Genomic DNA, 25,697 nt, shown 5'->3' on the forward strand with positions numbered 1-25,697 from the left:
GAAATGCTTTCCCAAAGCCTTTGGAAGAGCTTACAAGCTCGAAACATTTATCCACATTTGAACAATCACATGCGACATAAATTGCTATTTATCTGGGCTGGATATGGTAGGCTTACCTTTGAGTCAGGCAAAGTTAAGGCCGCACTTCCTCGGGGTCCTTAGCACACGGTTTTGTTTACAACCACGTCACCAGGAAATACATCCCGAAGTGTCAAAAATGCAGAGACAGGTGATCGATCCTAAAGTTGTTTTTGTGATTGCTTATATAGAATATAATGTTGCTCGTCTGAATCGATATTTTAGACTTTAATATTCATGACTTTTCAGTTTTAAAAAGATAAACTAAGCCGTGGAAGCAGATGTTTAAGTTTAGCTCGATCTGTGCGTGCAGCATTAGCGTTAACCTGCTAATGTTTTTTTATGTTTTCAGGACTCCCAGGATGCTCCTCTTTTTGGTGAAGATGACGAGAACATCAAGCTGAGAAAATCCAAAATTAAGTGAGATGATTTATATCAAAGTGTCGTCAGTAACTTTTCCTGGCTGTTACGACCAAATGTTTTGTTAAACTAACTGTAAAGAATAAAATGACGATCTGTGTTTCAGACATCCGCTGGCCTCATTCTTCCACCTCTTCTTCCGAACAAGTGCCATCTTGGTCTACTTACTGTGTGATATCCTGAGCAGTGGCTTCATCGCCTGCATGGTGACCATCATCCTCCTGCTGTCATGTGACTTCTGGACTGTCAAGGTGAGCAGGTCAGGTCTCAGTTTAACCACAGGACCACCGTGTGTCATGCTTCAGTTTTATACATAACACCGTGTTTGTCTTGCATGTAGGGCTGCAAGATTATTTTCCATCCTGATTAATCTGCAAATTATTTATTTTATGAAATGTGTAAAGGTCCTTTTCTTCCTTGTTTTGTCAGACCGACATCCCAAACCCAACTATATTAAGTTTACAATCACATATGACGAAGAAAAGCATCAAATCCTCACAATATAGAAGCTGTTACAAGAGTGTTTAGCATTTTTGCCTGAAAAATGACTGAAATTATTAATTAATTGTTCAAATTGTTGCAGATTAATTTCCTAACCATTGTAACTCTAATTACATGCTATTTATTGTTTGTTTTATTTTATTTAAATGTCCTGTCTTTAATTTAATCTGTGCTTATGTTCTTTTGTTTTATGAAATGTGTTGTGTTGTTTATGAATGAATCAAATCAAAGTACCAGGATTTCATTCACAGATTTATTATTTATTCTTTCTTTTTACCCCAGAATGTATCTGGCAGATTGCTGGTGGGCCTTCGGTGGTGGAATCAAGTGGATGAAGACGGAAAGAGCCACTGGGTCTTCGAGTCGAGGAAGGTAAGCAGAAGCTCATCAGGTGCATCCGAAAACGTCCCAGCTGGTAATTTGGACACGACTCTTTTCAGATCAAGGAAAAAAGGAAAAAGGTTCTCTTAACAAAGACGGTTTCTCATGTGGAAGACATACATTTGGAGAAAAAAAAGGAAAACAACCTTTGTAAACTAAACATCCTCATCACATTTTTACAAATGAAACGTGACATGGCAGCGAGCAGCGCCGGCTCTCTTGAAAGTCATGGAAATCTCAGTAAATACAGGGATATTCAAAGTAACAGCGAGGTGACAGCATTCCTGAAAATATGCTGCATCTACAATTTCACACACTAAGTATACCTTGCAGCGATTTGCTAATGTAACAGTTGCCTTTTACAGTGTAATGTAGCTGCATGACCTTTTTGGACAATTGCAGATAGTGTAACATAGAACAGCCGCATTGTCCTCACTTTGAAATATCATACGGCACAATGAGGACACCGGACATGAATTTCCAAGGACTATAACAGGATTTTTTTTCTTGGATCTCTTTTAATTTATTAACATGAAATGAAATCTTGTTTGCTTTTCCCAGCAGACGCACAGTGTGAACACGGCGTCCAGTGCTGAGTCGCGGATCTTCTGGCTCGGACTCATCGTGTGTCCCGTCTTCTGGGTCATCTTTGTGTTCAGTACCATCTTCTCCCTCAAGCTTAAATGGCTGGTCAGTTCAGTGTTTTTGAAAGTGGATGTCAATTTAATTTCTGATAAATTAGCTGCTAATTGTTGTTTTTTTCGCCTGGCAGGCCGTAGTAATCATGGGCTTGGTTTTACAATGGGCCAACCTGTATGGCTATGTCAGATGCAAGGTGGGTGGAAAGTCCAACCTGAGGAACATGGCAAAGAACTATCTCGGTGTCCAGATTTTTAAACAGGTATGTGAAAAGTAATCACTTGCATTTTTGTCTTAATGACATGATGCACTGACATTACATTTTTTTTCACTAAAGGCCATGAAGAAAACAGAGGGACCTTAAAGTTGAGGGGACGTGTGATGGAGCACAACACTGGATGCACACATTATATTTACTTTATTCCTGTTGAAAACGATGCCTGTCTTTTCTAAAGGGTATTTGGGGTTTTGTAATTGTATTAATTTAACCCACTTTTTGGTAAAACTGATTTTGTGTTTGTTGTTTCCTCTGAATTCATTGACTGATGAATTCTACTTTTTTTAATAATTAAAATAAAACACAATTCAGTTGCTTTTGAGAAGAAATGTCATACAGATGTTTTGTCAGTGCAGAGCACAGGGAGAGTTATATTTTCACTGCTGTAAGGTCATTGTGTAAAACCTAAATCACTATCAAACCATTGCCGGTAAGTTGAGTTTAACACAAGACTGTCACACTCCCCAATAGGCTTTAATTTATCCCTGATAATGTATCAGGAGTTAAGAAGAAGATGTTAAAGATGTTAAAATGCCTGATTCCTGAGGGTCAAGACAGTGCCCTAAATTCTTTCATAAAAATTAAAGCATTAAATGTGTTTCACGTGTATCTTGACTTTGAGCCACTTTTGACAGCTCAGCCCTGCAACCAGCATCTATGAATGTACAGTATACTGTTGTGAAAAGGGCTATACATATATATGTGTTACCTTATTGTGCCTACTATTTAAACCCTGCTTTATGTTGTTTTAAACAAACTTTATTCTGTTAACAAACATCATTATTAATTACGTTGTAGGATATTGTAGGTTGAAGTTTCTAAAGTTTAAAATGTTTTGATTTAAGTGCTACTTGGGTGTGATTTTATACAAAAACTGGTCTTTTACCCCGGACCTTTCTAGGAAATTGTTGTGTTTTGCAAAAAGAAAAAGACAACAATAAACTTTTCTGACTGGAAATCTAATAGAGTAATCCTGTGATCATGTTATCTAAACATATTGTATATTGAACTGTAATTGCTAAATAAGAGGGGTGTTCTAGTGGTTTCATAAGATATTAAAAGTGATATAATCAGTATATTCACCTCATTAACTGCCCCTCAGCAGCTGTGTTTTAATGGTGGAAATAAACAGAGTTATGATATATTCCTGCAAAGTCCTGCTGGTTAAAATGTTTCCTGCATAGAAACTAATCAAGAGGCTAAAGGAGTGCAGCACATCTGTCTGCAGGGAATGATTCAACCACTAGGTGGCAACAAAGGAACATCAGTGTTCAGCAGAGTCTGTGTCACCTACATCACTTCATTTGTCTTTTCTTTGCATTCAATGTATTTGTATTATGTTGTACTATAATGCACGGATTAAAATTCCCTCACAATAACTCCCTGAAACAATGCCATACAAGTTCTGAGGAGGGTGTTGAAATGTTGAAAAATCCTCAAGAATAAAATCTTCATTTTTGAAGGCTTAAGGAACATAGTTTTGTCATGTGAGCAGATGTCCCAGTTTTGAATCATCATTTCATTAGGGGGAAAAAATATGTTAAGAGTGAACAATGTAATTCCTTTATTTGTATTTGTATAACGTACATTTCTATCAGACATCGAGAGACGAACTACAAGCACAAATCACATTATTACATTGTTTTATTATCTTATCTAAGTAATCATATTGAGAACAGCTCAGTTTAACATGTTTAATAAAGTAATGGCATGCATGAATGTGCAGTTTTATTAGTACCAGAAATCAAAGTGGTTGACTGTACATGTATATTTGACCATCACATAAAACATGGCACAAAAGTATATTGTGCCAAAAAATAAATAGCACCAGAAAAATGCCTTGTCCACTTTGTTGGCAAACACCTCATGTCTCTCACTTTCCAGTGTCTTTGCATCGATATCCTCCAGGAAGTTGACCACCTTTCTGAGCATTCGACTGTCATCCTCTGAGGCATTCAGCTGAACGACACTAATGTCAGCTTTGGCTTCTGTAGGGATTGAAGTAGCAACCAGAGCAGGTCATGCAGTGTTTTGACTTTGTGAGCATCAAAATGACACTGCTCAATATCAAACGTATTGCAGCACGGACTCAACACACGCAGGATTTGTTTAACGACCAAGTCTTCCTCACCCTCATCCTCTGTCTCTTGCTTTTTTTCGGGGACTGGCTCTTTGGAGCAGCAGCAGAAAATGAGGCTGCCATCTTTGGCCAACCGCGTCAGCACCATGGACACCAACATGCTCAGCACCAGGAGGACCAGACAAATACAGAAGTGGGTTCCTGCAGCACAGACAAACGGTTAGTGACCCAGACTGCGATGCTGTTCATGTACTTGGTTAGTGTGTAGGGTGTGTTTGTGTGTGACTGACGGATGATGGGGCCGCACTGGCTGTCTCCGGGGAGCTCATTGTTGAGGATGATGAGGAACATGGTGAAGCTGAGCACCAGAGTGACCTTGAAAGAGTTGCGTTCACCGCCTCCCAGTGGCAGAGCGAAGCTGACAACGTCAGCCAGGACGATCAGAATACTGGGCAGCATTAATGTTATGAAAGGGTTGAGATAGTTGACTCTCAATATCACCTGCGGAGTATGGCAGGCAGAATTTCAAAATACAATATAGCATCTGCTCGTCATTGTTTTTACACCTCCTGGCTCATGTTGGTGGAGAAAATATATTAATTAATATTTGATTTGAGTAAATATTTAATTTTCTACCTGCGTCTCATGCAAAATGGCAAGTTGTTTATCTGGGAAATCTTCAGTGGGAATATTGGATGGCAACTAAAGATTATTTTCATTTTTCGATTGGTAGTTTTTTCTATAAATAGTGAAAATGTTTAATTAAACGTTCTTTGATTTGTCCAGCCAACAGTCTAACACAGGCCAATTGCTGTTCTTTAAAGTTAGCACCACTATTACAGGAATTTGGGGAACACCTGTATTAAGTATAAATGGACTATTCCACAGGTTCATGAACTTACCAAGAGGTAATGGCGGTCATCTCTTTGTTTCTGGAGGAGCGCACTCTCAGTTTGCCAGTCGCCATGGGTACCATCAATCACCTTCAAATGACCAAATTCCAGCTGTGTACCACATCCTGAAAGAAATGAGGCCTTCTTTAAAAGAGTACACTGCCAAGCTAGCATTGCACTCCCATAACATTGATGGACTCACAGTCATTGAAGGGTCACTCAAGTGACATCACCTAAGGCAATTAGTCAGACTTTGGGCAGCTCCCTCCGGAGTCACAAAGGATGAAGAGTACCGTTTCAATATTGTGTGCTCTGAATTCATTTTCATGTTACATACAACTCACACGAGTTTTACCCTGAGAAAAACATTTTTCACGTCATACAACACATTATTATGGCAATGCTTAAATGACTGGAATACAATCGTAAGGAAAAAGCACATTTTTAATAAAATATTGCATTAGTATAAGTGAACTCCTGAGCTCACCTTCAGTGGACCAGCTTTGGATTGCGACAGGGCATGAATCAGCAGCGAAGGGATAGTTGAACAGGTTGACTTCACAGTTCACCTCTGCATTTATGATCACAGCGTGCTTCACAGTGCCATTACTGAACACCAGCAGATCACGGGAGCTGTGCTTCATGGTTGTTAGTATCCTGCACAGGTGAGAGACAACACACGTGTCAGCTGAATGTCAAGAAGCCCACGGATTTGAATTTGTGTTAACAGTTGGGAGCTCTTATGCTGACCCATTTGTTACATGGAGCTCGGGGGTCCAGACTTTATGTACGGGCAGGACCACTTCATCAAATTCGTAAACTGATGTGTCCCATTGCAGCTCAGCATCTGTCCACATCTGTGGTTTAAAGTGAAATCGATTAATGTGACTGAAACACGCGCTTTGTTTCTTCAATCAATTGTAAGTATCTTGAAGCTTACAAGTGTGGCTTGCAGACGACTAATTAGGCGGAGATTCTTTGTGTCCTGTTAATAAAGAAAAAAAGATAATAAATGTGGTTAGGCAAAGTATCAACGCCATTGGAGTGCTGGTGGAAATGTTATAACAACTAATCAGTGTCCTTGTGTCTCAAAAAATATGAATAAGGTTTAACATTTTTTAAGACTTCCTGTGTGTATTTTTACCCCATCAAAATACTTTGTCAGCACATCCTCAGCAGGTTTTTACGTTAACAAAGCTTAGGAATAATAACACCAACATATGTAAGGACATTTTGAATAATAAATGACAATAATTGTAATTTTAATCATTAAAATGATCATGTTCTTGTCAAATTATGAGAGGTCTAACAGGAGAAACAAAAAGACAATACTTACAACTGCCAGAGTTTGGTACTCCATGAACGGCACGTTAATCGTCTGGGTGCAGTTTTCATACTGTGGCTGAGATGTATAATCTTTCTTGATCAACAGCTCAGCCAGACATCTACGTTTTGTGCAGATGGAGTTCGCATGTCCACAGCCTGAAATTAGAGATAAACATGAGCCAAAAGCTTTGAACGTTTTGAGAAATACAACTGCAACTCTCTTAAAACACGTTTTGTGAGATATAAGTTACCTGTTAGTAGACTCAGCAAGAAGACTGCCTCACACAGACTGTGGGGAGGAGATCTCAACATTTCCAACAGAAACCAGACTATTAGACTTCACTTATAACTAATAACTGCAGATTGACTCACAGCTGTGTGACAGGTTTATACCGTCCCTGTCTTCTCTTGTTTCTTTGGGTTTCATCCTGACGTGACACTTAAATAGTCCCGTCTGTGACGTTTAACCTCACATACATCACATACACACTACAAGACAATGTGACTGACCCACAGCAGTGTGTAAGAACACCATCGCATGATTAATTACATTACAGTTCAGCGTATCCCTCTGTGATCCTGTGCAAACAGTCAGAACACAAAGTGCGATTACTCCCTCTGTCTGTTTACCGGCCTGCAGGCACAGGTAGCTCCAGCTGCTATTTGTCATCATGGCCGGCCATGCTGCTCTGCTTTACAATGGGACCGTAGCCGTGGCTGTCATACAGGAGAGCGAACCTGAAAGAGCCGGTCTCCCTGTCATGCATGCAGGACAAAGACTTGAGACCGCAGTGGTTTCAGTGCAGTCGGGGGAGGGCGGCCATTAAAAACACTTTGTTTTGACAGCTGGATGATGAATTCAGGTTTTGTCATTTTTGTATTTTGCTTTTTGACAATATGGCTCACAAGCTCATTAGGTTATATAAAGGCTTCATAAAACACTGCCACAACATTTATTTGTATCTATAAGTGTTATATGATATTATGGAGTGGTGGTGGTGGTGGTAAATATGTTAAATCTTTACATCATTGCAGATGTAAAGATTTAACATATTTATAAAACAGAGAAGAATGAGTGCCATTGTTTTAAGTGTTATTTTCAAATACGTTATAATTAAAAAACATACAGTAAACTATGCATTATTGTTTCTTACATTTTTCTGTTGTATTCGTTTGTATAAATAGTCAAACAATCTTTTTTTTACAACCTAGAACTGTTTCTATAGTAATATTCTGAGTTATTACCAATTATTATCATATTTATAGACGCGTGTGTGCTTTTTCATGTATTTTGGGTTCCTTGCAGCTTCACACTTTGTTAAATTGACAAAATGAGAAGTCAGACTTATAGCTGAGTTTGTGCTGAAAGAAAAAGATACCATGCGTGTGGAGAAGGGGCAGTTTACAATGTGCTATACAACTCCAGAGGGTAAAAACAGATGTTTCCATCTTCCAGCATGAGCTGCTGGTGTGTCTCTGGTCCAGTGAAGTGCCTTATGGAAAAGGGATTTTGAAATAATTTGAAACCCTTCATACAATCCTTTTAGCTGTATAAGTCTCCTTTTTTTGTCTGGACCATTGCGCCTTTGACAAACAGGTGCTTTATCTTGAATATTTCACATTTGTTACATACCTTACTGACCTGATCATTATCGGCCACAGCTGAGGTTATCACCTTCTGGTCTCAAATATATCCGACAAACAACTCCCTTCACTGTTTCAAAAGCTCTCCACGCGACTCAGGCTTCTCCCTAACCAGGGACCTGTGTTTGACTCGACTTCCTTCTTGGCCCCATGGGCACCTTGTGATCATTTGGAAAACAGGTGATCACTTCACGTTTTGCTTCACGTGTCTGCTTCACGTTTTATGAAGAAAATACTACAAAAACACGTCTCTGCATTCTTGGCTCATATCTTCAAATCAATATCCTCTGAAAACTGTCCCTCCCACCCAATGATCAGATTTATAAGATTTATTCCCAAGATCTGTCATAATTTCCCGTCTGTCCTGACTCTTCATCCCTGACAAAATGAAATCACCTTCCTACTTCAGTTCCAACTTTAAACCTGCCTCTACTGACTCGACCTGAACCTCTAAACCTGCATGACCCTTGAATCCAGCCAGGTTTGTATTCTGCATAACCCTTAACACACAGTCACACGCAGACTTTCAACATGTTGTTTCAACTGTTTTACTACCTTGTTTTTCTGCTGACTGCATACTGTAGGTGTTTTTACTTTTATTTTCTTGACAAATGTTGTAGTGCTTGACTTGTTAATAGAGCTAATAATGTTTCTTTACTTTACTGCAGCAGTTTTTTATATTTTCAATTTGGACTCATGACCTATATTATGTGTCATATATAGGCCTATTTGCCAGTGTCCTGTTTCCTTCACATTTATGCTATGTAAATTATTATGTACTGTAGTAAAGGAAGTCATTCTATTTTCTGTTTCACTCATTCATTATACAGTTGCTGCCTGTAAATGACAGAATGAACTGTTCTTTCCAGGTTATCTCTCAGAGGAATGTCTCTTATCTCTGTCTTCACACATCATCTTAGAAAACCAATACCTGATGAATCAGGTAGGTTTCAGGTGGGGAGGGAGGGGGTCATGTTCTATTTTTAAAAACACAACAAGGTTGTTTTGGTGTTGTTGACCTCGTCGTAACTGCTTCGGATGCTCTTATGGCTGCAATAAATGCGCTTATTGCACTTAGTGTGTCCTGGCGGTTCAGCTGTGATCTCTCTTGCCTTATCAGAACCAAATTGAGGACAGAGACAAAGAAAATCCTTGTGCCAATGACAGCGACTCCACCTGATGGAGCAAAGGTTAACTCTCTGTCTAATGAATCACGGAAATTTGAAGGGAAATGACTCAATTATACATATTGCAAAATAACCCGCCGAAAAACCTTCAAATCATCGATATTTCTCTGCCTTTATCAATTGAGGATATTTGAATTACGCAATTTCTATTTCATCACCCAGGAAAAAAAACATTAAGAGGACATTTGATGTTTTTGTCCAGAGGAAGAAAATATTCCACAGGTCATAAATTCTTCCAGATTGTCCAATAAGGTTTCAGAGGGAAGTGATTGCTGTGATATCAGAAGAAAGTGGGACTTTGCCTCAGGACCAGGCCGGCCCACTAACACTCTGCAACCGACTGAACTCAGAGGTCACTTACCTGCTGTGGCGACGCATCGTTTAAAGCTTTGCAGAACTGATGGGCTCATGTGACACCTGACAAACTCTAATTTCTACTCTGCAAGTAAGTTGAATATTGAAATATACTATGTGTGCTTTTTATAAGATATGTAGGTATATTAATGACTTATTCAAAGTAATAAACTAGAATTCTAATATCAATTAAGATTTCAATTTTCCATGCTCAGGAAAAAATCATATTGGCTTTGTGTTTCTACGAGTTGCAGAATTGTGGTGGTAAGACAAGTGTGTCAGAGATTCTACTAGACTTCTTGTAAGTAGCATAAAGTTACTAAATAATTATGAATGCAGCTGAATAGGTACAACATTAAATACAAAACAATACTTTAATAAATAAACTCTAAATTAACTCTTTAACAGCAGGTATTAAGTACTGCCATGAAGTGAACTGAAGCCACATCATGGAGGATGTTATGTAATGGGAACAAGTTCTTTTTCTTGTCCTATATTTAGTTTTGTATGTTTTCCCCCTGGAGTGTTTTGCTGTGAAATTGATGTTAAACATGTGGAAACATCATCAACTGCATTCATTGGAATTTTAAAAAAAAATAGTCATGATTCGGTGCATACGAGCATAAAAACATTATATAACAAAATATAACACAAAATAATTCCTGGAGCTAGAAGGTATAAAAAGAAATATGCAAGAAAACATAGGAATCATGACATTTAATTCAGACTTCAGACTGTAGTGTCCAATAAATATGCATGAAACATAAATTAAATTAAGTAAGTACAGGTACAGGTATGTAAAAAGGTAAAGAAATAGAGAGTAACGTTGATATACACAGACAGAATAACATTGGAAACACCGTACCTTAACAACAAAGGTTAGTCTTGGTAATTTTCCCTGCTCGTTGTGTTGGAGGGCACGTCGGCCCCGGTGACCTGTTTCCTATAGCCCTGATTGTCCTGTAACCTGTTGTTGTCTTTGCTGTGTAGAAATCAGGCTGCAGCTGTCTGAAAGCTGTGACACTGAGTCAAGTATTCATCTACTTATAAACACATGTTGACTTGGTAACTTGCTTCCTCTACTTATTTATCAAATACTGTCACCTCCTGCTGCAACATTACCGTGTCAATGAAATATTATGATTTAGAGATTAAGATTAAGATTTTTTTAGTATTAAGATTTTGACTGCTTTTTTTGGTTGTCTCACATAATCATTTCTTTGTTTTATGAATCTTTGGAGCCTTTATTGAAACACAAAACTAACCATTTATCATAAACTCAGATAAACATTAGCTACGTGTTCTCAGGCGACTCAATCAAGCAATAAAAAAGTAGATAAAAGTCTGACAGACTTCTTGCAAGGAAGTACACGGTTTAAAAAAACATATTGATCAATGAGTGAGTGTTGTGCACTCACACTTACACTTGATAGCGTTGCTTTCATCAGTGACAACTCAAGCAGCTGTCAGAAAGTGATAGAAATGTCCTGACTTTGGGGTATTTTGTGTTTCTGAGGAGGAGAAGGTGGTGTGGTTAAAGTTTGACATTTGAGGTGACATTTGGAGGTGAAAGCTGTTAGAGGTGGTTGGAGGATAATAATTTACCCTCATGAAGACAAAAATATGTTAATAACTGCATGAGGTCGAGGTTTTGCTTAATTAACCGAGACACACTTTCTTAGGATTTGTGGCCTTGTCCTCACGGCTACTTCTGGCAAAAACATATAGATATTTTATGGAAACTGATGCATACATTTTATTTCTCTAAAATACTTCAGTTTAGGTATATTGTCAAAAGCCTGCTTCCCTGTTTGCGACACCTCTGGGTCACATCTGGAAGGCAACAGACTTTGCCAAAACTCAAAACTAAAGAGATAAGCCAAACTGATTAAAAAGAGGTTCTTCCCTGTGGGAAACAGACTCCCAACTGACCCAAAGCCTTAGTTAATCTTGTCAGATGGTCGTGGCCAAATCTGTAAATATCATCATGGGCTCAGATCAATACCTGAACAAGGTCAAGACTGAAGGAGCACAGAAATATAAGGTGTGTCAAGTCAATAAAGCTTGTATGAGAAAACAAAAATAAATTTGCGATCAGGGGAAAACATGCATGCATTTTTTTTTTTTATATATTATGTCAAAGTCTTCAAATACTTTTTTTTTGACCAAAATATTTTGTTTAAACCCCAAAGGAACAAGCAATATGATAAACATAGTTTTGGTCCTGGGTAGCTTGTCACTTAATCACTTACGCAACTATTATAATGCTCAGTTCATGGTGTGTTGAATTATGAAATTAATTTAAATTTCATGATTCTTACAACTGTAAATTGTGCATTAGCTGAAATACTTCCACCCTGAATATCAAAGTGTTCAATAGATTTTATTCAGAGTACTTTAGACAAAACAAGCTGAATGAAAGAATTACTCTGCTTGATAACATTTGGTTATATTGTTGTAGATATTAAAGTGTTTATAGAGAGCTTTTAGCACAACTGATTTGGACAGTGTCCAGGCCGTAATGGAGCTTCTGGTAAATAATCAACCAGTCAGAAACTCGTGCTCTTGAAGTATATTTTTCACACCCAGAGCTGGACACTGCTCAAGTCATTTGCTGCTGATAGCCCGAGGCTAAGACTGACCTAGGCTGCTTGCTCAAACATGAAGGGTTCAGCTTCACAAACAAGTCTGAGAGCCTTTTACATTCTACTCACATGTAATGAGTATACGAGTTCACTTTGTCATGTTGCATCTCATCTCTGGTCTCTCTCCAGGAGACTGAAAGGTAGCCCCGGTCACAATGAGCACAGAGAGGGGCGAGCAGGCCGTCATTGACACCTACTACACTACGATCCACACACTGGGCAGGCAGAGTGAGGGCAGGCGGCTACGCTACATGCAGAAAGATGGCAGTTTCCCTGTGGTTTTCCAGAAGGCCCCTGGAGACTGGAGCCCGTACCTGATGGACATCTTCACCACTCTTGTGGAGATCCGCTGGAGGGTGATGTTCCTCATCTTTTCCCTCTCTTACATCCTCTCCTGGCTCTTTTTCGGCCTCTGTTATTGGCTCATTGCACACGTACACGGAGACGTTGACAATGCAGATAACGAACCCTGTGTGGACAACGTGCGTGGTTTCACTGGAGCCTTCATGTTCTCGATGGAGACCCAGGCAACTATCGGCTATGGCTTCAGGGGGATGACTGAGAACTGTATGGTGGCCATTATCGTGGTGACGGTTCAAGATGTTTTTAGCTGCCTCCTTGACACCATTGTCATTGGTATTGTTGTTGCTAAGATGGCGTCTGCTCGTAAGAGAGCTCAGACGGTGGGTTTTAGCAGATGTGCAGTGGTCAACCTGCGAGACGGGGTTCTGTGTCTCTCATGGCGGCTTGGGGACTTCAGAGGCAATCACATCCTGGAGGGTGTTGCCAGGGCCCTGTTAGTCCGCTCTGTAAGACAGCCACAGGGGTCTGTTGTGATGTCATACCAGGACCTGGACATCCAGAATCGAGACATTGTCCTCGCCACACCAGCCACCATCATTCACAAGCTGGTGCCCGGCAGTCCCCTCTACAGCTTGGGCCCTGACGACCTGCTGGGGGACGACTTTGAACTGGTGGTGTCCTTCACCTACACCGGGGACTCCACAGGTATGCTCCACCAGACGAGAACCACCTACACACCAGCAGACATCCGCTGGGGTCAGCGCTTCCAGGACATGCTGAAACTGGGCAAGAAGCACTACAAGGTGGACTATGCTCTGTTCAATGAGACCATGTGGGTGCCGGCGCCCCTGCTCAGTGCAGAGGAGTTTGACAGGGGGGGACGTCCTGTAGAGGGCAGTCAGCCTCACAGTCCTCTCTTTCCAGTAGTCAAGAGAAACGGACACACTTTCCAGGTGAACCCTGACGTCAGTGGAGAGGTGATGCAGCAAACATGTTTGTAGCAACCAGAAATCTGCACGTTATAATATAGGGTCGACGTTTTGGTGATGATAAGATATGCTCTTGTAAATATATTTATATGTGACTTTATAACTGTTGTGATTTTTTATGTTTTAGATGAATAAAACCCATGAAGTCAAATAAAAGCCTCATTGTCCTTGTAAAACTCTGAAACATTAATTCACTTCATGTGATGCCAGTGTTTGTGAGAGTTCATCCTCTTTGTAGCTCTACATCGCCACCTTGTGTTCAGTAAGTATTACTCCAGGAGTGGTGATTATTTTGGAAAGTCACATATTTCACAAAGTAGGCCTACTCCACACTGCTCAGTATATATGCTTGATTCAAGGACAAATACTTAGTCTCGTGACATATAAACTCAAATTATAGTTATTTAATTTTGGTAGCAACTCTGAAGATGTTTTGCACTCAAACTGACGATTTCCAGTTAAAACGTCTAGTTCTCAGCGTCCCTCTATGAAGAAAAGGGGGTTTGGCTCCTCTGGTCTTCCACTCAGACGCATCATAAAACCCCTCCATGTGGGCTCAGACCCTCAAACAGGCGCTGCAGCTTCCTATTGGCCGCCGCTGCGACGGGGGGGCGGGGATAGGCGCACGTGTTTTTAAAGTCTGTCTTTGCAACGACAAACATCTTCTTCAGTGTTGCTGGAGAGGGTTATGGCAGAATTTGCAGCGCCAGACGGGAAACTAAGTGAACATAAGAAAAGAGCAGCAAGAATAAGAGGGACGCATATGGGACTTATTGCAACAAGAAATCGGCAGATTTGCGCTGCAAGGACCAACAGGTAGGCGCAATAAGCGGGGAAGATGCATCTCTAATCATGAGAGTGATGTGTGGAGCTACACTCTGCAATAACTGGTGTTTAGTCTCACTGCAAAATGCCGAATAAGAATAAGATCCTGTAATGAGAATGTTATGAAAAAAAGGCTGTTTCTTGTGTTATAATGTAGCTTCAAACATCACAAGTCTTCGTATTCATTTCTATTTTATTGTTATTAATGATATTTTCATGCATCTGCCATTGGAGATTGCAGGATGTGGACTGGATGATCTGCCTGCCCTTGATTTGAACTAAACCCTGCAGCTCATGATGTCTGTGTGTGAGCTGCACTATACTGACCCTGTAGAGTAAAAAAGATAAAGTATGAATACATGAAATGAATAGAAATATGTGACTTTACTGCAAAAAAATATAAATAGGCTCCTGTTATAAAATAACAAGTGTTGTAAAACCATTTGCTGGATGATTGTCCATAGGTATTGATTAGTGTAATAATAAATAGAGCAGCTTTATGTAACCAGTTTCCATCTGCCTCAGCTGTTGGCTCTAATTGAGAACACATGCAAAACAAACAATCACAGGTAGTGCAGCCTCTGGAAGCCTCGGCCTGTCACCATGCACCAACCTGCAGTAATAATAAGTGATGCGATATAGTGAGCAGATGAAAGCTCAGCGAGAAAGAAGCCAATAAACGGTGACAGTTGCAATGAGAGGGAGAGAGGGTTTGTAATGTGCTCGGTGTCAGTGCACCAACACCCCAAAAGTTAAGAGGTTTGATTCGCACTGGGGGTCACCTGTGTTAAAAATACATGCACTGCACAAAGTATTACACAAATACTCTCTCAACGGTCTTTCAACTGGACGTATAGTCGTCTCTCTAGTCTAAACTATGTGCATTCAACAAATACTGGTTGAATGCACAAAAACTGGATACTGTGCTTATAATAAGGCAATAGTCTGAGTTTCCGGTGTGAATGTTGCAGTTTGATAATAAGCACTTAAGAGATGGATACAGCACTTTCAATATCATATAAAATCACTAAAATGCAATAAACAGAATTCTTTGGGATGTTATGAGCTGTGAATGAATGGAGCCCCATATTCCCATTAGTGTGCGTGACAGGTTGCTATTTCTGGTCGACCCAGCAGTGACATCATTAGTTGAGAAAAACAACGATGATGCAGGGGGATTTAGGACCACGTCCGGCGCATCTCATCCCACATGACTTTTGATCACTTTCAGGACAGTTTAATACACACGCACACACAATTACATGATGGAATTTAAATAAAAACGTCTGCATCTGTGTTTTCAAAACTAAATCAAAGAAAATGTCCTCAGAATATTTCCTGAAAATGGCCCCTAGACTTTATTTCACACTTTGTCGACCTCTTTTTGTATCTTTTCACTTTGACACAGTAGTGACCCTCAGATGGGATCGAGTCAGAAGTGGAGGTGGGGAGTTATTTTGGCACAAGCAGAGCATGTCTGGCTGACCATGGCCGTTTGTAGCCTGTGGTGTTGCATTTTAATGGACCTTTCAGGACACACACACCAAGTCAATAGCTTTTCTAATTTAGCTGCCCTTGTTGCTCTATTACATATGATGCAAGGTTACTGTTGCTTTCAGAGAAAGAGACCCATCCTCTCTGAAAAGCTGCAAGGTTCATTCAATCTTGTTACATGATGTAGTTGTGAGTTTGTTTTGGCTATGCATATGCACATGTGTGTTATTGAAACCGTGCACTTAATAACTAACAATTAAACAGTATGAAATGTGGTAATTAGTGAACGTGATGTGAGTTTTTAAATGCTTGCAACATGTTATAACTGTATGCACTAGAGTTTAGAGACACATCTGCACAGAGTGGCTACTTGTATCTTTGTTCCAGTGGCTCACTGGATTCACATGAACTTGATCTGTAACTTGACTCAGCTCCCCATGGACTGACCTGCCTAATTAATACTCACATTAAGCAGGGTAAACATCCTTTCCCACTTTGTCAGCTATCTAAGTGCTTGAATAATAATTTTAATCTACTACTGATAACGCATGCACAATGCATTCCCTGTGCTTTCTGACTGCACTACACTGTTTGTTTGTTGTCTGTGTATGCAAGAATAGTGCTGCTATGAGTGTATAATGCATTATTTAGATGGCAGGTAACCACACACCCACACACACTGATCTTTGCTCTGTTTCCTTCCAATTACTTTAAAACTGTTTTTCTCTGTCTGTAATTTCCACAGCCCACTTCACTGATGAGGTCCAGAGCAGCCGTCAGATAGGAGTGACCTGCCCTCACCAAAGGTGCACAGCACGCCTGCAGAAGCAAAGGCCCGGTCTCCCTTGTTCCCTTTAGGATCTAGTCCTGCTGTCCACATTTTCTGCTTGAGTTTGTCCCCGGGATCATTCAAAACTGTTTCTCCAACGCTTCTACCAAAAACTTAGACTGTTTTCCAAAGCAGAATCGGCCCAGCCCTCCCAGGTGGAAGTAATGGGGAGTGTGCGAAGCCACCGTTACAGCATCGTGTCCTCTGAGGAAGACGGCATGAAGCTGGCCACTATTGGCGTCCCGAATGGCTACGGAAATGGCAATGTCAACAAGGTGCACACAGAGCACCAGCATCAGAGCCGCTTCGTCAGGAAGGATGGCCACTGCAATGTGCAGTTTATCAATATGAGTGAGAAAGGCCAGCGGTACCTGGCAGATATCTTCACCACCTGCGTGGACATACGCTGGCGTTGGATGCTGCTCGTCTTCTGCCTTTCTTTCCTGCTGTCGTGGTTGTTTTTTGGCTTTGTCTTCTGGGTTGTGGCCCTCTCTTACGGGGACTTAGAGAACGAGACTCAGATGTGTGTATCCAATGTGGACAGCTTCACCGCTGCCTTCTTGTTCTCAGTGGAGACCCAAACCACTATTGGCTATGGTTATCGGTATGTGACAGAGGAGTGCCCCGTTGCCGTCTTCATGGTCGTCTTCCAAAGCATCGTGGGCTGCATCATTGATGCTTTCATTATTGGTGCTGTCATGGCCAAGATGGCCAAGCCCAAAAAGAGGAATGAGACCCTGGTGTTCAGCCACTATGCTACAGTGGCCATGAGGGACGGTAAACTTTGCCTGATGTGGCGTGTGGGGAACCTGAGGAAGAGTCACCTGGTTGAGGCCCACGTCAGGGCCCAGCTACTCAAGTCCCGCACCACCGCCGAGGGAGAGTTCATCCCTCTGGATCAGGTAGACATTGACGTAGGCTTCGATAGCGGCATTGACCGGATCTTCCTGGTGTCTCCAATCACCATTGTGCATGAGATTGATGAGGACAGTCCGTTCTACGAGATGAGCAAACAGGAGTTGGAGACGTCAGAGTTTGAGATCGTAGTGATTCTGGAGGGCATGGTCGAGGCTACAGCCATGACTACTCAGTGTCGGAGCTCCTACGTGGCCAGCGAGATCCTTTGGGGCCACCGCTTTGAGCCAGTGCTCTTTGAGGAAAAGAACTACTACAAAGTGGACTACTCTCGCTTTGACAACACGTATGAGGTACCCAGCACACCCAACTGCAGTGCCAGGGAACTAGCTGAGAAGAAGTCCGACGGCTCCAGCTCGAGGAACTCCTTTTGTTATGAGAACGAGGTGGCTCTCGAAAAAGTCGAGATGGAAGAGGAGTTTGAGGAGGAGGAAGACAGGCAGATGAGGGGTGTTGAGGTTTGTGCACTTGAGGACACAAACACAGACGTGGTGTCAGACTCTGAATGCAATCTGGACTCTTTGCCTTTAGAATCAAGGCCTTTGACAGCAGAATCAGAAATATGAAACATGGGGTATGTTAAAACCAGCTTGAATTTTTTTTCCTGATTGCTGTTGTTTATAATGCATGACAGTTTGTAAAAGACTGTGATTTGAGTATGAAGTTCTCTATGCAGAAGCCCACGCACAAGACACCATGGAAATCCACACGTTGTATTGTTTATGGTGAAAGTGGTGATAAATGAACTGGTTGCATAGAGCTAGAGGGATAGAAAGGGTTAGATGCCTTCACTTACACGCTGTGCAGGCTGCCCTTCTTAAAACATTATATTAGAAAAGCCAATTGGGTTCAGAAAAATGTCGAGTTTTCTAGAAAACTGCAGTTTCTAATTTATTCAAGTGCATATTCCTAGTTTGCACATTTTGCATTGAGCATCCTTTGTGGCCTAAACGTCACAGAAGGTAGTGACTGGCTAAAATATTGAAATATATATTTAATTTTAATTAAAAAGATTCAAAACAAAAGATTTGAACCTGAAGCTTTGAGATTTGTTTTTAAATGCCAACCTAAATTAATATATATTTTTTGTCATTTTAAGTTCAAGAATCTTGTTTTAAAGGCTACTAAAAACATTTTGACCTGTTAAACCACCCATACAAAGGCTGCTGTTTGTTAATGAGCTGGTCTCTTAGCAAAGTATATTTACAGTCTCCGTCAGTGTGGTGGTCTCGGTGTTGCTCTCACCGCGTGAGGCAGGAGAGAGAAAAGTCTTGCACAAGTACACTAATGCTCCTCAACCTATCAACTTGTCTAAGTAAAGCATCTTTTGCAATGTGTGCCTTAGTAAAAGTCTCTGGTGGAGGCACTCGACTGAGCACACACTGCAATAGATGTCACAGGAAGAAGAAGCATTCGGAGGTGATTCACTGTGCAGTATGCTGCCACTCCCTGCAGGTCTTCATGTTCTAATGTGCAATACAAGTCAGTGGTAGAATGTGACAGGAAGCTCAACCTCTGAGCCGAGGTTATGAATGTTGATGATAAGTGCTGCTACGTTACATATTGTATGTTTAGAGAGAAATCTAGGAGCCAAAATGTATTATTTGTCTTTTAAAGTATCCATTTTGAAGATTGCAGATGCAGCCTATAATGTTATTTCTAGATGTAGACAAGCATGATTCTGTCAGTGTGTTTTCCAAAGCTTTAGTGCACTTCCCTGACCCTATCCCCCAATAACAGCAGAAACTGTTTTATTACCCAAAGCCAAATGTGTACATATATGTAAGCGACAACCGTAACTCATCTGTTAGTTGATGTTGATTTTAAACCTGAACTTTTCCTCATCTAACAGCGGTTGGCTGTTGAAACACTGAATTATTTAGTCTGCTTTGTATTAACATCAGTGTTCTTGCCATGGCAGACGTGCAGAATTTGGACACATCGTAGTTACCCCCCTCACACATCACCACTGTGGGTCTTGTGAAGTTTTTTTTTTTTTTTTGGTCATTTCTGAATGGGCCCTTGCTTTGTCTTAATAAAGATCAGGTCTGCTTATTTAATATTTCAGTTACAATCACAAATCACTGGGCAGACGTAGTACACTTGACTTCAGTCTTACGCAAGATTGAGCTTTAATGTTTTTATTCTAGGTGTTATTGTGACACATTCATGGATTACGGTCAGTGGAAGCCAGAACACGGTACTGCTTCTCTGGTAAGGAAATAAAACATTTTATCTGTTCTCACATTGACACTTCTCCTGTCTTAGGTCTTTATTTTTCTACCAGGGTCTTCCCACTTTCCTGCACAAACCAGAGACTGTACAGATTTTTTTTATCTTTTTGTAAATTATAAGGCAAATACTGTATATTGATATTGCAGTTGTTGAAAACTGTTTATGTCTTTTTTTCAATAAAAACATAAAAAAAAATCATTATGAAGTTGATGCATTGATTGTAAACAAGTCAACGGGTGATACTGTGTGTGCATGATCTTTGAACTGATTAATAACTCTTAGCCATCTGATGCATCAACCGTCTACTGAGCAAGAATTTTCCAAGGGTTTGCATTTTGACCCGAAATTTGTGACATCTGGAGCTGGTGAGCCGAGGCCTGCTCGACTGTTTTAGCTGTGGACACACATGCTGCTCCTCTAATTTGGAGCTGTGGCCCAAATTCCAGGCTGCTAGCTGTCAGAGCTCGCACCATCATTTAGTATAATTCACCAAACTGACTCACTCCAGTTCTGCGAAAGCCCACAGAGACCCCATGCTATATCAGTCGGGCTCCCGCTGGAAGTCATTTTCAATGACAGCGATGGAAAGAACGCATCATTCGCTTTTCCCGATCTCTTTCAGTAAACTGTGGAAAATAAGTGTATTCTGCTCTACTGAGTGTGTTGAGGATTGGTGTTAATGTGTAGAATTAGCCGGAGGATGTCCTGTAGAATTTATATGTCTTTTGAATGAACAAAAGTATGATCCGCTGTTGATTAATCCAAATCTTTTTTTCAATAGAAATGAGCTTAAAGTGATCTGTCTACAAAACCCCATAGACACACTGATTGCATAACACACCAATACTCCAGAGAGGACGCAGCCAGCATCATGTGATCACTCAGCAGCTCCTCTAATACAGCATGAATATGCATAAAGCTCTATGAAGTAATAGATGTGATCAATATGGTTGTATCAGAGATGAACGTGGGCTTGCGGTATGACACATCTGTCGGCAAATTTAGTTCGTTTCCATCCACAGCTGCATTCAGCCAGCATGAGACGTAGTCGGGGATCTATTGATCAGACACGTCCGCAGGGAGGCAGTGAGCCGATTTGATTTGGTTCTACATAGGAAGTGGGTGCTGCCTCGGGACTTTTTCCACATTAGCCAATGAAACTACCACAAAGCTCCAGCTTGGAGAGAAAATTGGGACTGTCCCTTTTCCTTTTGGAAAATAATTTTAATTAATTCACACTAACTGAGTCTCTCTCTGCCAATGGCAAATTAAATGTAAAAGCTGATGATGTTTTTTTTGCTTTTAGACGGGTCTGAGTCCTGCTGTGAGGTTTGCTATATGAAACATTTTGATCATTTACTTCCAGCTTCCTATCAAAAATATCCTCTCAGCAATGTCACAGCTACAGTCCTGAAACCTCTGCGATGACATTTAGCTGACCGAAATGGTGGCTGTTCGGTCCGTGCTGGGTTGAACTGTGAACTGGAATTGACAGCCATTGTTGGCCAGAGAGCTCCTGTCGATGATGCTGATGACGTCTCTCTGACGGATTCCCCTGAACTGGCTTATTAACAACAGGCTGGTCAGCTTGTCCTTCAGATTAGATGGGTAAATATAAACATAAACAATTCCTCAGCAGAGTAAAGCAACACATGATACATATTGTCTGTTTTGTGCTAAATAAGGTTACAGTTTAAGCATTTTGGACAGAACAACGTACAGTCGAGTGGACATATTCCACGCTCCAGACCTCAGCATGAACCCATAAAACATGAAGATATGACCAGTGGAAATGTAGCATGTGTCCTCTTGTTACCCCCTGTAAAAGCCCCACTGCTGGTTTATCTCAATGACTGCCACATAGAGACAGTTTATACGCATAATTTTAGAGAGTGTTAAAATCACAGGCATATTTACCGCTCAGGAGGAAGCGTGCGTAGTCTGGACAAAGTCTTTCCTGAACATATTTATAAAAAGGTATTATATCAGAAAAATGATCCAACTCTGATCTTATGTGGGACACATCCACAGCCTGTGTCTTTATAAATAGATGTAACTGTAAGTGTTTGGCCTAAATTCATGTGTTATGAGTGCTGCTGAGGTCAAACGCAGCAGGACTTTGTTGGCTTTGTCTTGAAGACATGATATGTGTGATTTGTCCGCCGCATATTTTTTGGGGGAAAAGATGAGGCAAGTGTTGAGTGATGACGATGCTCTATCTGCAGTGTCAGACGTGAAAAGAGATAATCGAACTTAAGTGCATGACTGAGCTGAAGCATACGCAGGTTTATCCCATCAGCACAAACTTTGTTTCCAGCCATCTGACAGATGTGACGTCTCTGTTGCACTCAGCTACTCCATTTTGTGTGACTTCCGAGAAAGCGGTGCGATAATCTTGACAGTGAAGTAAAGCTGTCGTAGCGGTGACGCTCTCAAATTGTAACCATTCAGTCAAAATGACTTATTGCCTCGACCAGTCTGGAAGTGGGACAGAACCTGCAGACTCTTCTCAGAGGACGAAAGCCGATACAAGTCTGAGGGATGTGCTTGATGGGAGCTTTGACTTTGGTTTTGACAAGCATATAACTCATGCAACATGCTCTCTTCATGGCGAGGTTGTAATTAACGGCCTGCTGAAGCCTGTGATCTGATACAGTCAGGTCACTCAGATCGGGAATGCCACAATAACTTATAACGCAACTCTAAGTTATTATTATTGATTTCCAGCATCGTCATTTGTAGCCTCATTTAAAGCCATGCCCCTCAACTGGCAAAAACATCACTGTGACACGTCTTCCTAGAGTGCAATGGGATTATATTAGGTAATTATATAATTCTGATGACATGTCAGTTGCGTAAGGCCTCTGGTGGGTCTGACGGTGCAGTGGAGACCTGCTGCCTCATGCCGCCAGCTAGTCAGTCAATGGTGGCAGCGAGTTGACTAATGAGGACTGGCAAAGCTCTGAGACTCACCTGTCGTCTTGGAGGGTGATCACGTTGCCAAACATCCTATGTGACGTGTCTGCTGCGGAGACGCTAATGCCAGTTTGCAAAGAAATGCATCAGCCAACATGCTCTAAGTAGAAGTGGTGGTTGTGGAGGCAGGCACACAGAGGTGAAGTATACAGCAGTTCGTGTGGTCAGGGAACATGCAAATACCTCATATGCATTTTAGAGTTGTTGCAAATAAAAAATATGTTTTCTTTCCTTGCACGTAAAAGAGAATGAGCCTGATTTGAGTGTCTGAGATATTAGAATACACCGACACACTGGACCCTTAAAGTTTTACAGTTAACTTTAAATAGGACTGGAGTGTCAGATCACAGATAAATGTCTTTCACCAAACAGCCAACAGCTGACACACTTGCCAGAACCTTCTGCTGCTGTGTGTTTGTGTGTGTGAAGGGGATTCCTGGCTAGTGAGAGTGAAACCCCTGTAGTGATCTGTCCCCTCTCATCATAGTGCCAAATGGGGTTTACTAGTTTTAATTTTGTAGTTTTCATTCATCACTTATTCTTTCAGTACTTTCATATTTGACCACAAGACTTTTGACGTCTAAAAGTAACATAAATATTTTACCCCCAAAACTGATTTTAGCCTCTTTATAAACAGTCTATCATCTCTCTCTCTCTTGCTGTTTTACTTGCTTGTTTTCCCCTGCTTACATTTAATTTTAGTTTCTGATTTTTGAACTATAATAACCTTTCACACACACACACACACACACACACACACACACACACACACACACACACACCTGCTGACACTCATTTTGGCTCTATCTTCGACAGCTGAGTGTCTCATGACACTCAGGGGAGGAATAGGAGAATCCAGCAGGTACAATATGTTGGATGAGATTCAGGCTTTTTCCATTCCCCGAGCCTGCTGAAAGACAATATGTATATTTATTCACGGTGGGTGTGTCTGGTCACACAAGCGGCAACAAAAGGCATTCGGCGCGCAGCAGCTTGTCCATCTGAGCACTGTTATTGCTTTACTTTGCTGTTCATGCCTTATATATTCTATGTGTGTGTGTGAGATTTTGTTTTCTGCACACTGTCGTTGGGGCAGAATACATATACAACAATCACAGTGCCGTATCTCCGTCAGTAACCGCTCATCTATTCATGCCCCTGACATTTATCCTTCTGGCTCGGGCTCCTGTGACCTTGACAAATACATCCACAGCCAGGAAACAAAAGCGATACCTACTTTATGCTCATTGTTGGCTCTGGACCAACAGCACCTTGTACTGAGAGGACTTGGCCGTGTGTGGCGTTGCACTTTGTTGCCTATAATGGAGGCGCATGAGCGAGTGAGCCACAACAGTGAACACAAAGCCTCCCTGACCTCCATTTATGATGCCAGCCTCTATCATAACGAGGCAGATCCACCTGTAGAAAACAGACGTATCTAAGCAGTAACACACAGTGACTTTTTCTCTCTCTTCTTAAACTTTTCTCTTTCCCTCTTCCATTTCCTCCTGAGATTTGTTATTTCATTCCTGTTCCTGCCTATGGGTCTTTGCCAAGTCTCCCCTCAAAATGATAAACTCTTCAACTCAGCAAGTGAAGCCTGGAAAGTAACAATGAAATAAAATAAGAATATGAGAAAAAAAACTTGTGGGCGATTTCAAGGATGGAGAATTTAAAGGACAGGGGATACTTGAGAGGGGCTCGTTTAAGAGGACAGCTGAGGAGAGATGAATACCTCTGAACTGTGTCCAGCCCTTCAGTGTTAAAGGTTACCACCAAACTGGTCTTGCCAGCCAGCCACTATGTCCAGACACTGAGGACCACCAACTGCCACTGTAAGTCTCGGACAGTTCATTGCTTATTTATGTCTGTTTACATCTGCCAAACAGCCATGTGTTGGCTGTAACACAATCAAAGAATATTTACTTATTTACCACAAATATTAACTTCTTCAAAAGTTTACATATTCAGGAAAAGGTGAGAATATATTCTTTTTCTATATGTCTATATTCTCTTTCTCTAGGAATACCATTCATACAGTTACACACACATTCACGCCCAGGAGTTTGGACACCGATGTGATGATTATCAGGCGAGAGGAGAGATACTCATTCCCTCTTCCTGCCCACATACTCCCAGCCCTCTCTGCGGATTCATTTTGACCACAAGCCTGTTTCCGTAACCTGCTCTGCTGCTGGCTCCGGGTTCAAAGAACCAAACTGCTCACTCGCTGTTGTAAACCTGTTTTTGTGAATGGAGATGACGTCTTTCCACTGAACGTGTGGCACATCAGCCCCCTCAGGACGAAGCAGCTTCCGCACCTAAAAGAGCCAAGAAAGGCCTACAGCCAGGGGTTACTATAACGATATCTGGGCAACCAGTAGCATCAGCTCCAGTGTGGATCCCTCTGGAGGATAGACAGAGACAGAGAGAAAGAAACTTGGAATCAAACTCTGGTTGTTTGTTCTGTGTCCAAAGATAGATGAAGATGATCATAGTATGACTGATTGATTATTTTTGGGGCTCATATTGAATTGCAGCCTTCATGACTACATCTTTGCTCCTTAATATATGTCTGTTACCCCCTTTAACTGTAACTTTTATTCTATTTATTTGTAATAAATCATGCAGAGTTGGTAGGGAGCTGATTTTCATATGCAAAGTGAAATTCTGAAAAACCTGATGATGCCACAAGGGTTACCTCAG

At 41.1% G+C, this 25,697-nt stretch overlaps 4 protein-coding genes across 5 annotated transcripts; 3 read left to right on the forward strand and 1 right to left on the reverse strand.

Moving 5' to 3' along the window:
- The first annotated feature begins 210 nt into the window (after positions 1 to 210).
- LOC139300074 (Golgi apparatus membrane protein TVP23 homolog B) lies at positions 211 to 3,259 on the forward strand. The gene is made up of 7 exons (XM_070923054.1): positions 211 to 229; positions 431 to 498; positions 605 to 749; positions 1,282 to 1,371; positions 1,942 to 2,070; positions 2,153 to 2,281; positions 2,357 to 3,259. The coding sequence occupies exons 1-7, from the start codon at positions 218 to 220 to the stop codon at positions 2,381 to 2,383; spliced, it is 600 nt and encodes a 199-aa protein (XP_070779155.1). The 5' UTR covers positions 211 to 217; the 3' UTR covers positions 2,384 to 3,259.
- Positions 3,260 to 3,978: 719 nt separating this feature from the next.
- Positions 3,979 to 6,684, reverse strand: LOC139300796 (5-hydroxytryptamine receptor 3A-like). Its single transcript, XM_070923985.1, has 8 exons — positions 6,606 to 6,684; positions 6,210 to 6,254; positions 6,020 to 6,126; positions 5,757 to 5,926; positions 5,279 to 5,394; positions 4,667 to 4,877; positions 4,428 to 4,577; positions 3,979 to 4,284 (listed from the first exon to the last, which is right to left on the reverse strand). Exons 1-8 carry the CDS (start codon positions 6,627 to 6,629, stop codon positions 4,028 to 4,030), a joined length of 1,080 nt encoding a protein of 359 aa, XP_070780086.1. The 5' UTR covers positions 6,630 to 6,684; the 3' UTR covers positions 3,979 to 4,027.
- A 5,896-nt stretch (positions 6,685 to 12,580) lies between these two features.
- Positions 12,581 to 13,729, forward strand: LOC139300608 (inward rectifier potassium channel 16-like). Its single transcript, XM_070923759.1, has one exon. The coding sequence runs from the start codon at positions 12,581 to 12,583 to the stop codon at positions 13,727 to 13,729; it is 1,149 nt and encodes a 382-aa protein (XP_070779860.1).
- A 3,300-nt stretch (positions 13,730 to 17,029) lies between these two features.
- LOC139299656 (inward rectifier potassium channel 2-like) lies at positions 17,030 to 18,346 on the forward strand. Of its 2 annotated transcripts, XM_070922497.1 has the most exons (2): positions 17,030 to 18,198; positions 18,229 to 18,346. In XM_070922497.1, the coding sequence occupies exons 1-2, from the start codon at positions 17,030 to 17,032 to the stop codon at positions 18,344 to 18,346; spliced, it is 1,287 nt and encodes a 428-aa protein (XP_070778598.1). The 2 variants fall into 2 exon arrangements, with proteins under 2 accessions (XP_070778598.1, XP_070778597.1); XM_070922496.1 differs by having other exon boundaries at positions 17,030 to 18,346.
- Positions 18,347 to 25,697: the final 7,351 nt, after the last annotated feature.

Source organism: Enoplosus armatus, chromosome 17 (genome assembly GCF_043641665.1).
Source record: "Enoplosus armatus isolate fEnoArm2 chromosome 17, fEnoArm2.hap1, whole genome shotgun sequence".
Classification (NCBI taxonomy): domain Eukaryota; kingdom Metazoa; phylum Chordata; class Actinopteri; order Centrarchiformes; family Enoplosidae; genus Enoplosus; species Enoplosus armatus.

Excerpts from the sequence above, each read along its gene's own strand:
- LOC139300608 (XM_070923759.1), top strand. The coding sequence starts at position 12,581 with ATGAGCACAGAGAGGGGCGAGCAGGCCGTCATTGACACCTACTACACT.
- LOC139300796 (XM_070923985.1), bottom strand. The coding sequence starts at position 6,629 with ATGGAGTACCAAACTCTGGCAGTT. Across the intron at positions 5,395-5,756 it reads CCAAAGCTGGTCCACTGAAG|GATGTGGTACACAGCTGGAA; the intron begins GTGAGCTCAGGA and ends CATTTCTTTCAG. Across the intron at positions 4,878-5,278 it reads ATGACCGCCATTACCTCTTG|GTGATATTGAGAGTCAACTA; the intron begins GTAAGTTCATGA and ends CATACTCCGCAG.
- LOC139299656 (XM_070922496.1), top strand. The coding sequence starts at position 17,030 with ATGGGGAGTGTGCGAAGCCACCGTTACAGCATCGTGTCCTCTGAGGAA.
- LOC139300074 (XM_070923054.1), top strand. Across the intron at positions 1,372-1,941 it reads GGGTCTTCGAGTCGAGGAAG|CAGACGCACAGTGTGAACAC; the intron begins GTAAGCAGAAGC and ends TGCTTTTCCCAG. Across the intron at positions 2,282-2,356 it reads GTGTCCAGATTTTTAAACAG|GCCATGAAGAAAACAGAGGG; the intron begins GTATGTGAAAAG and ends TTTTCACTAAAG.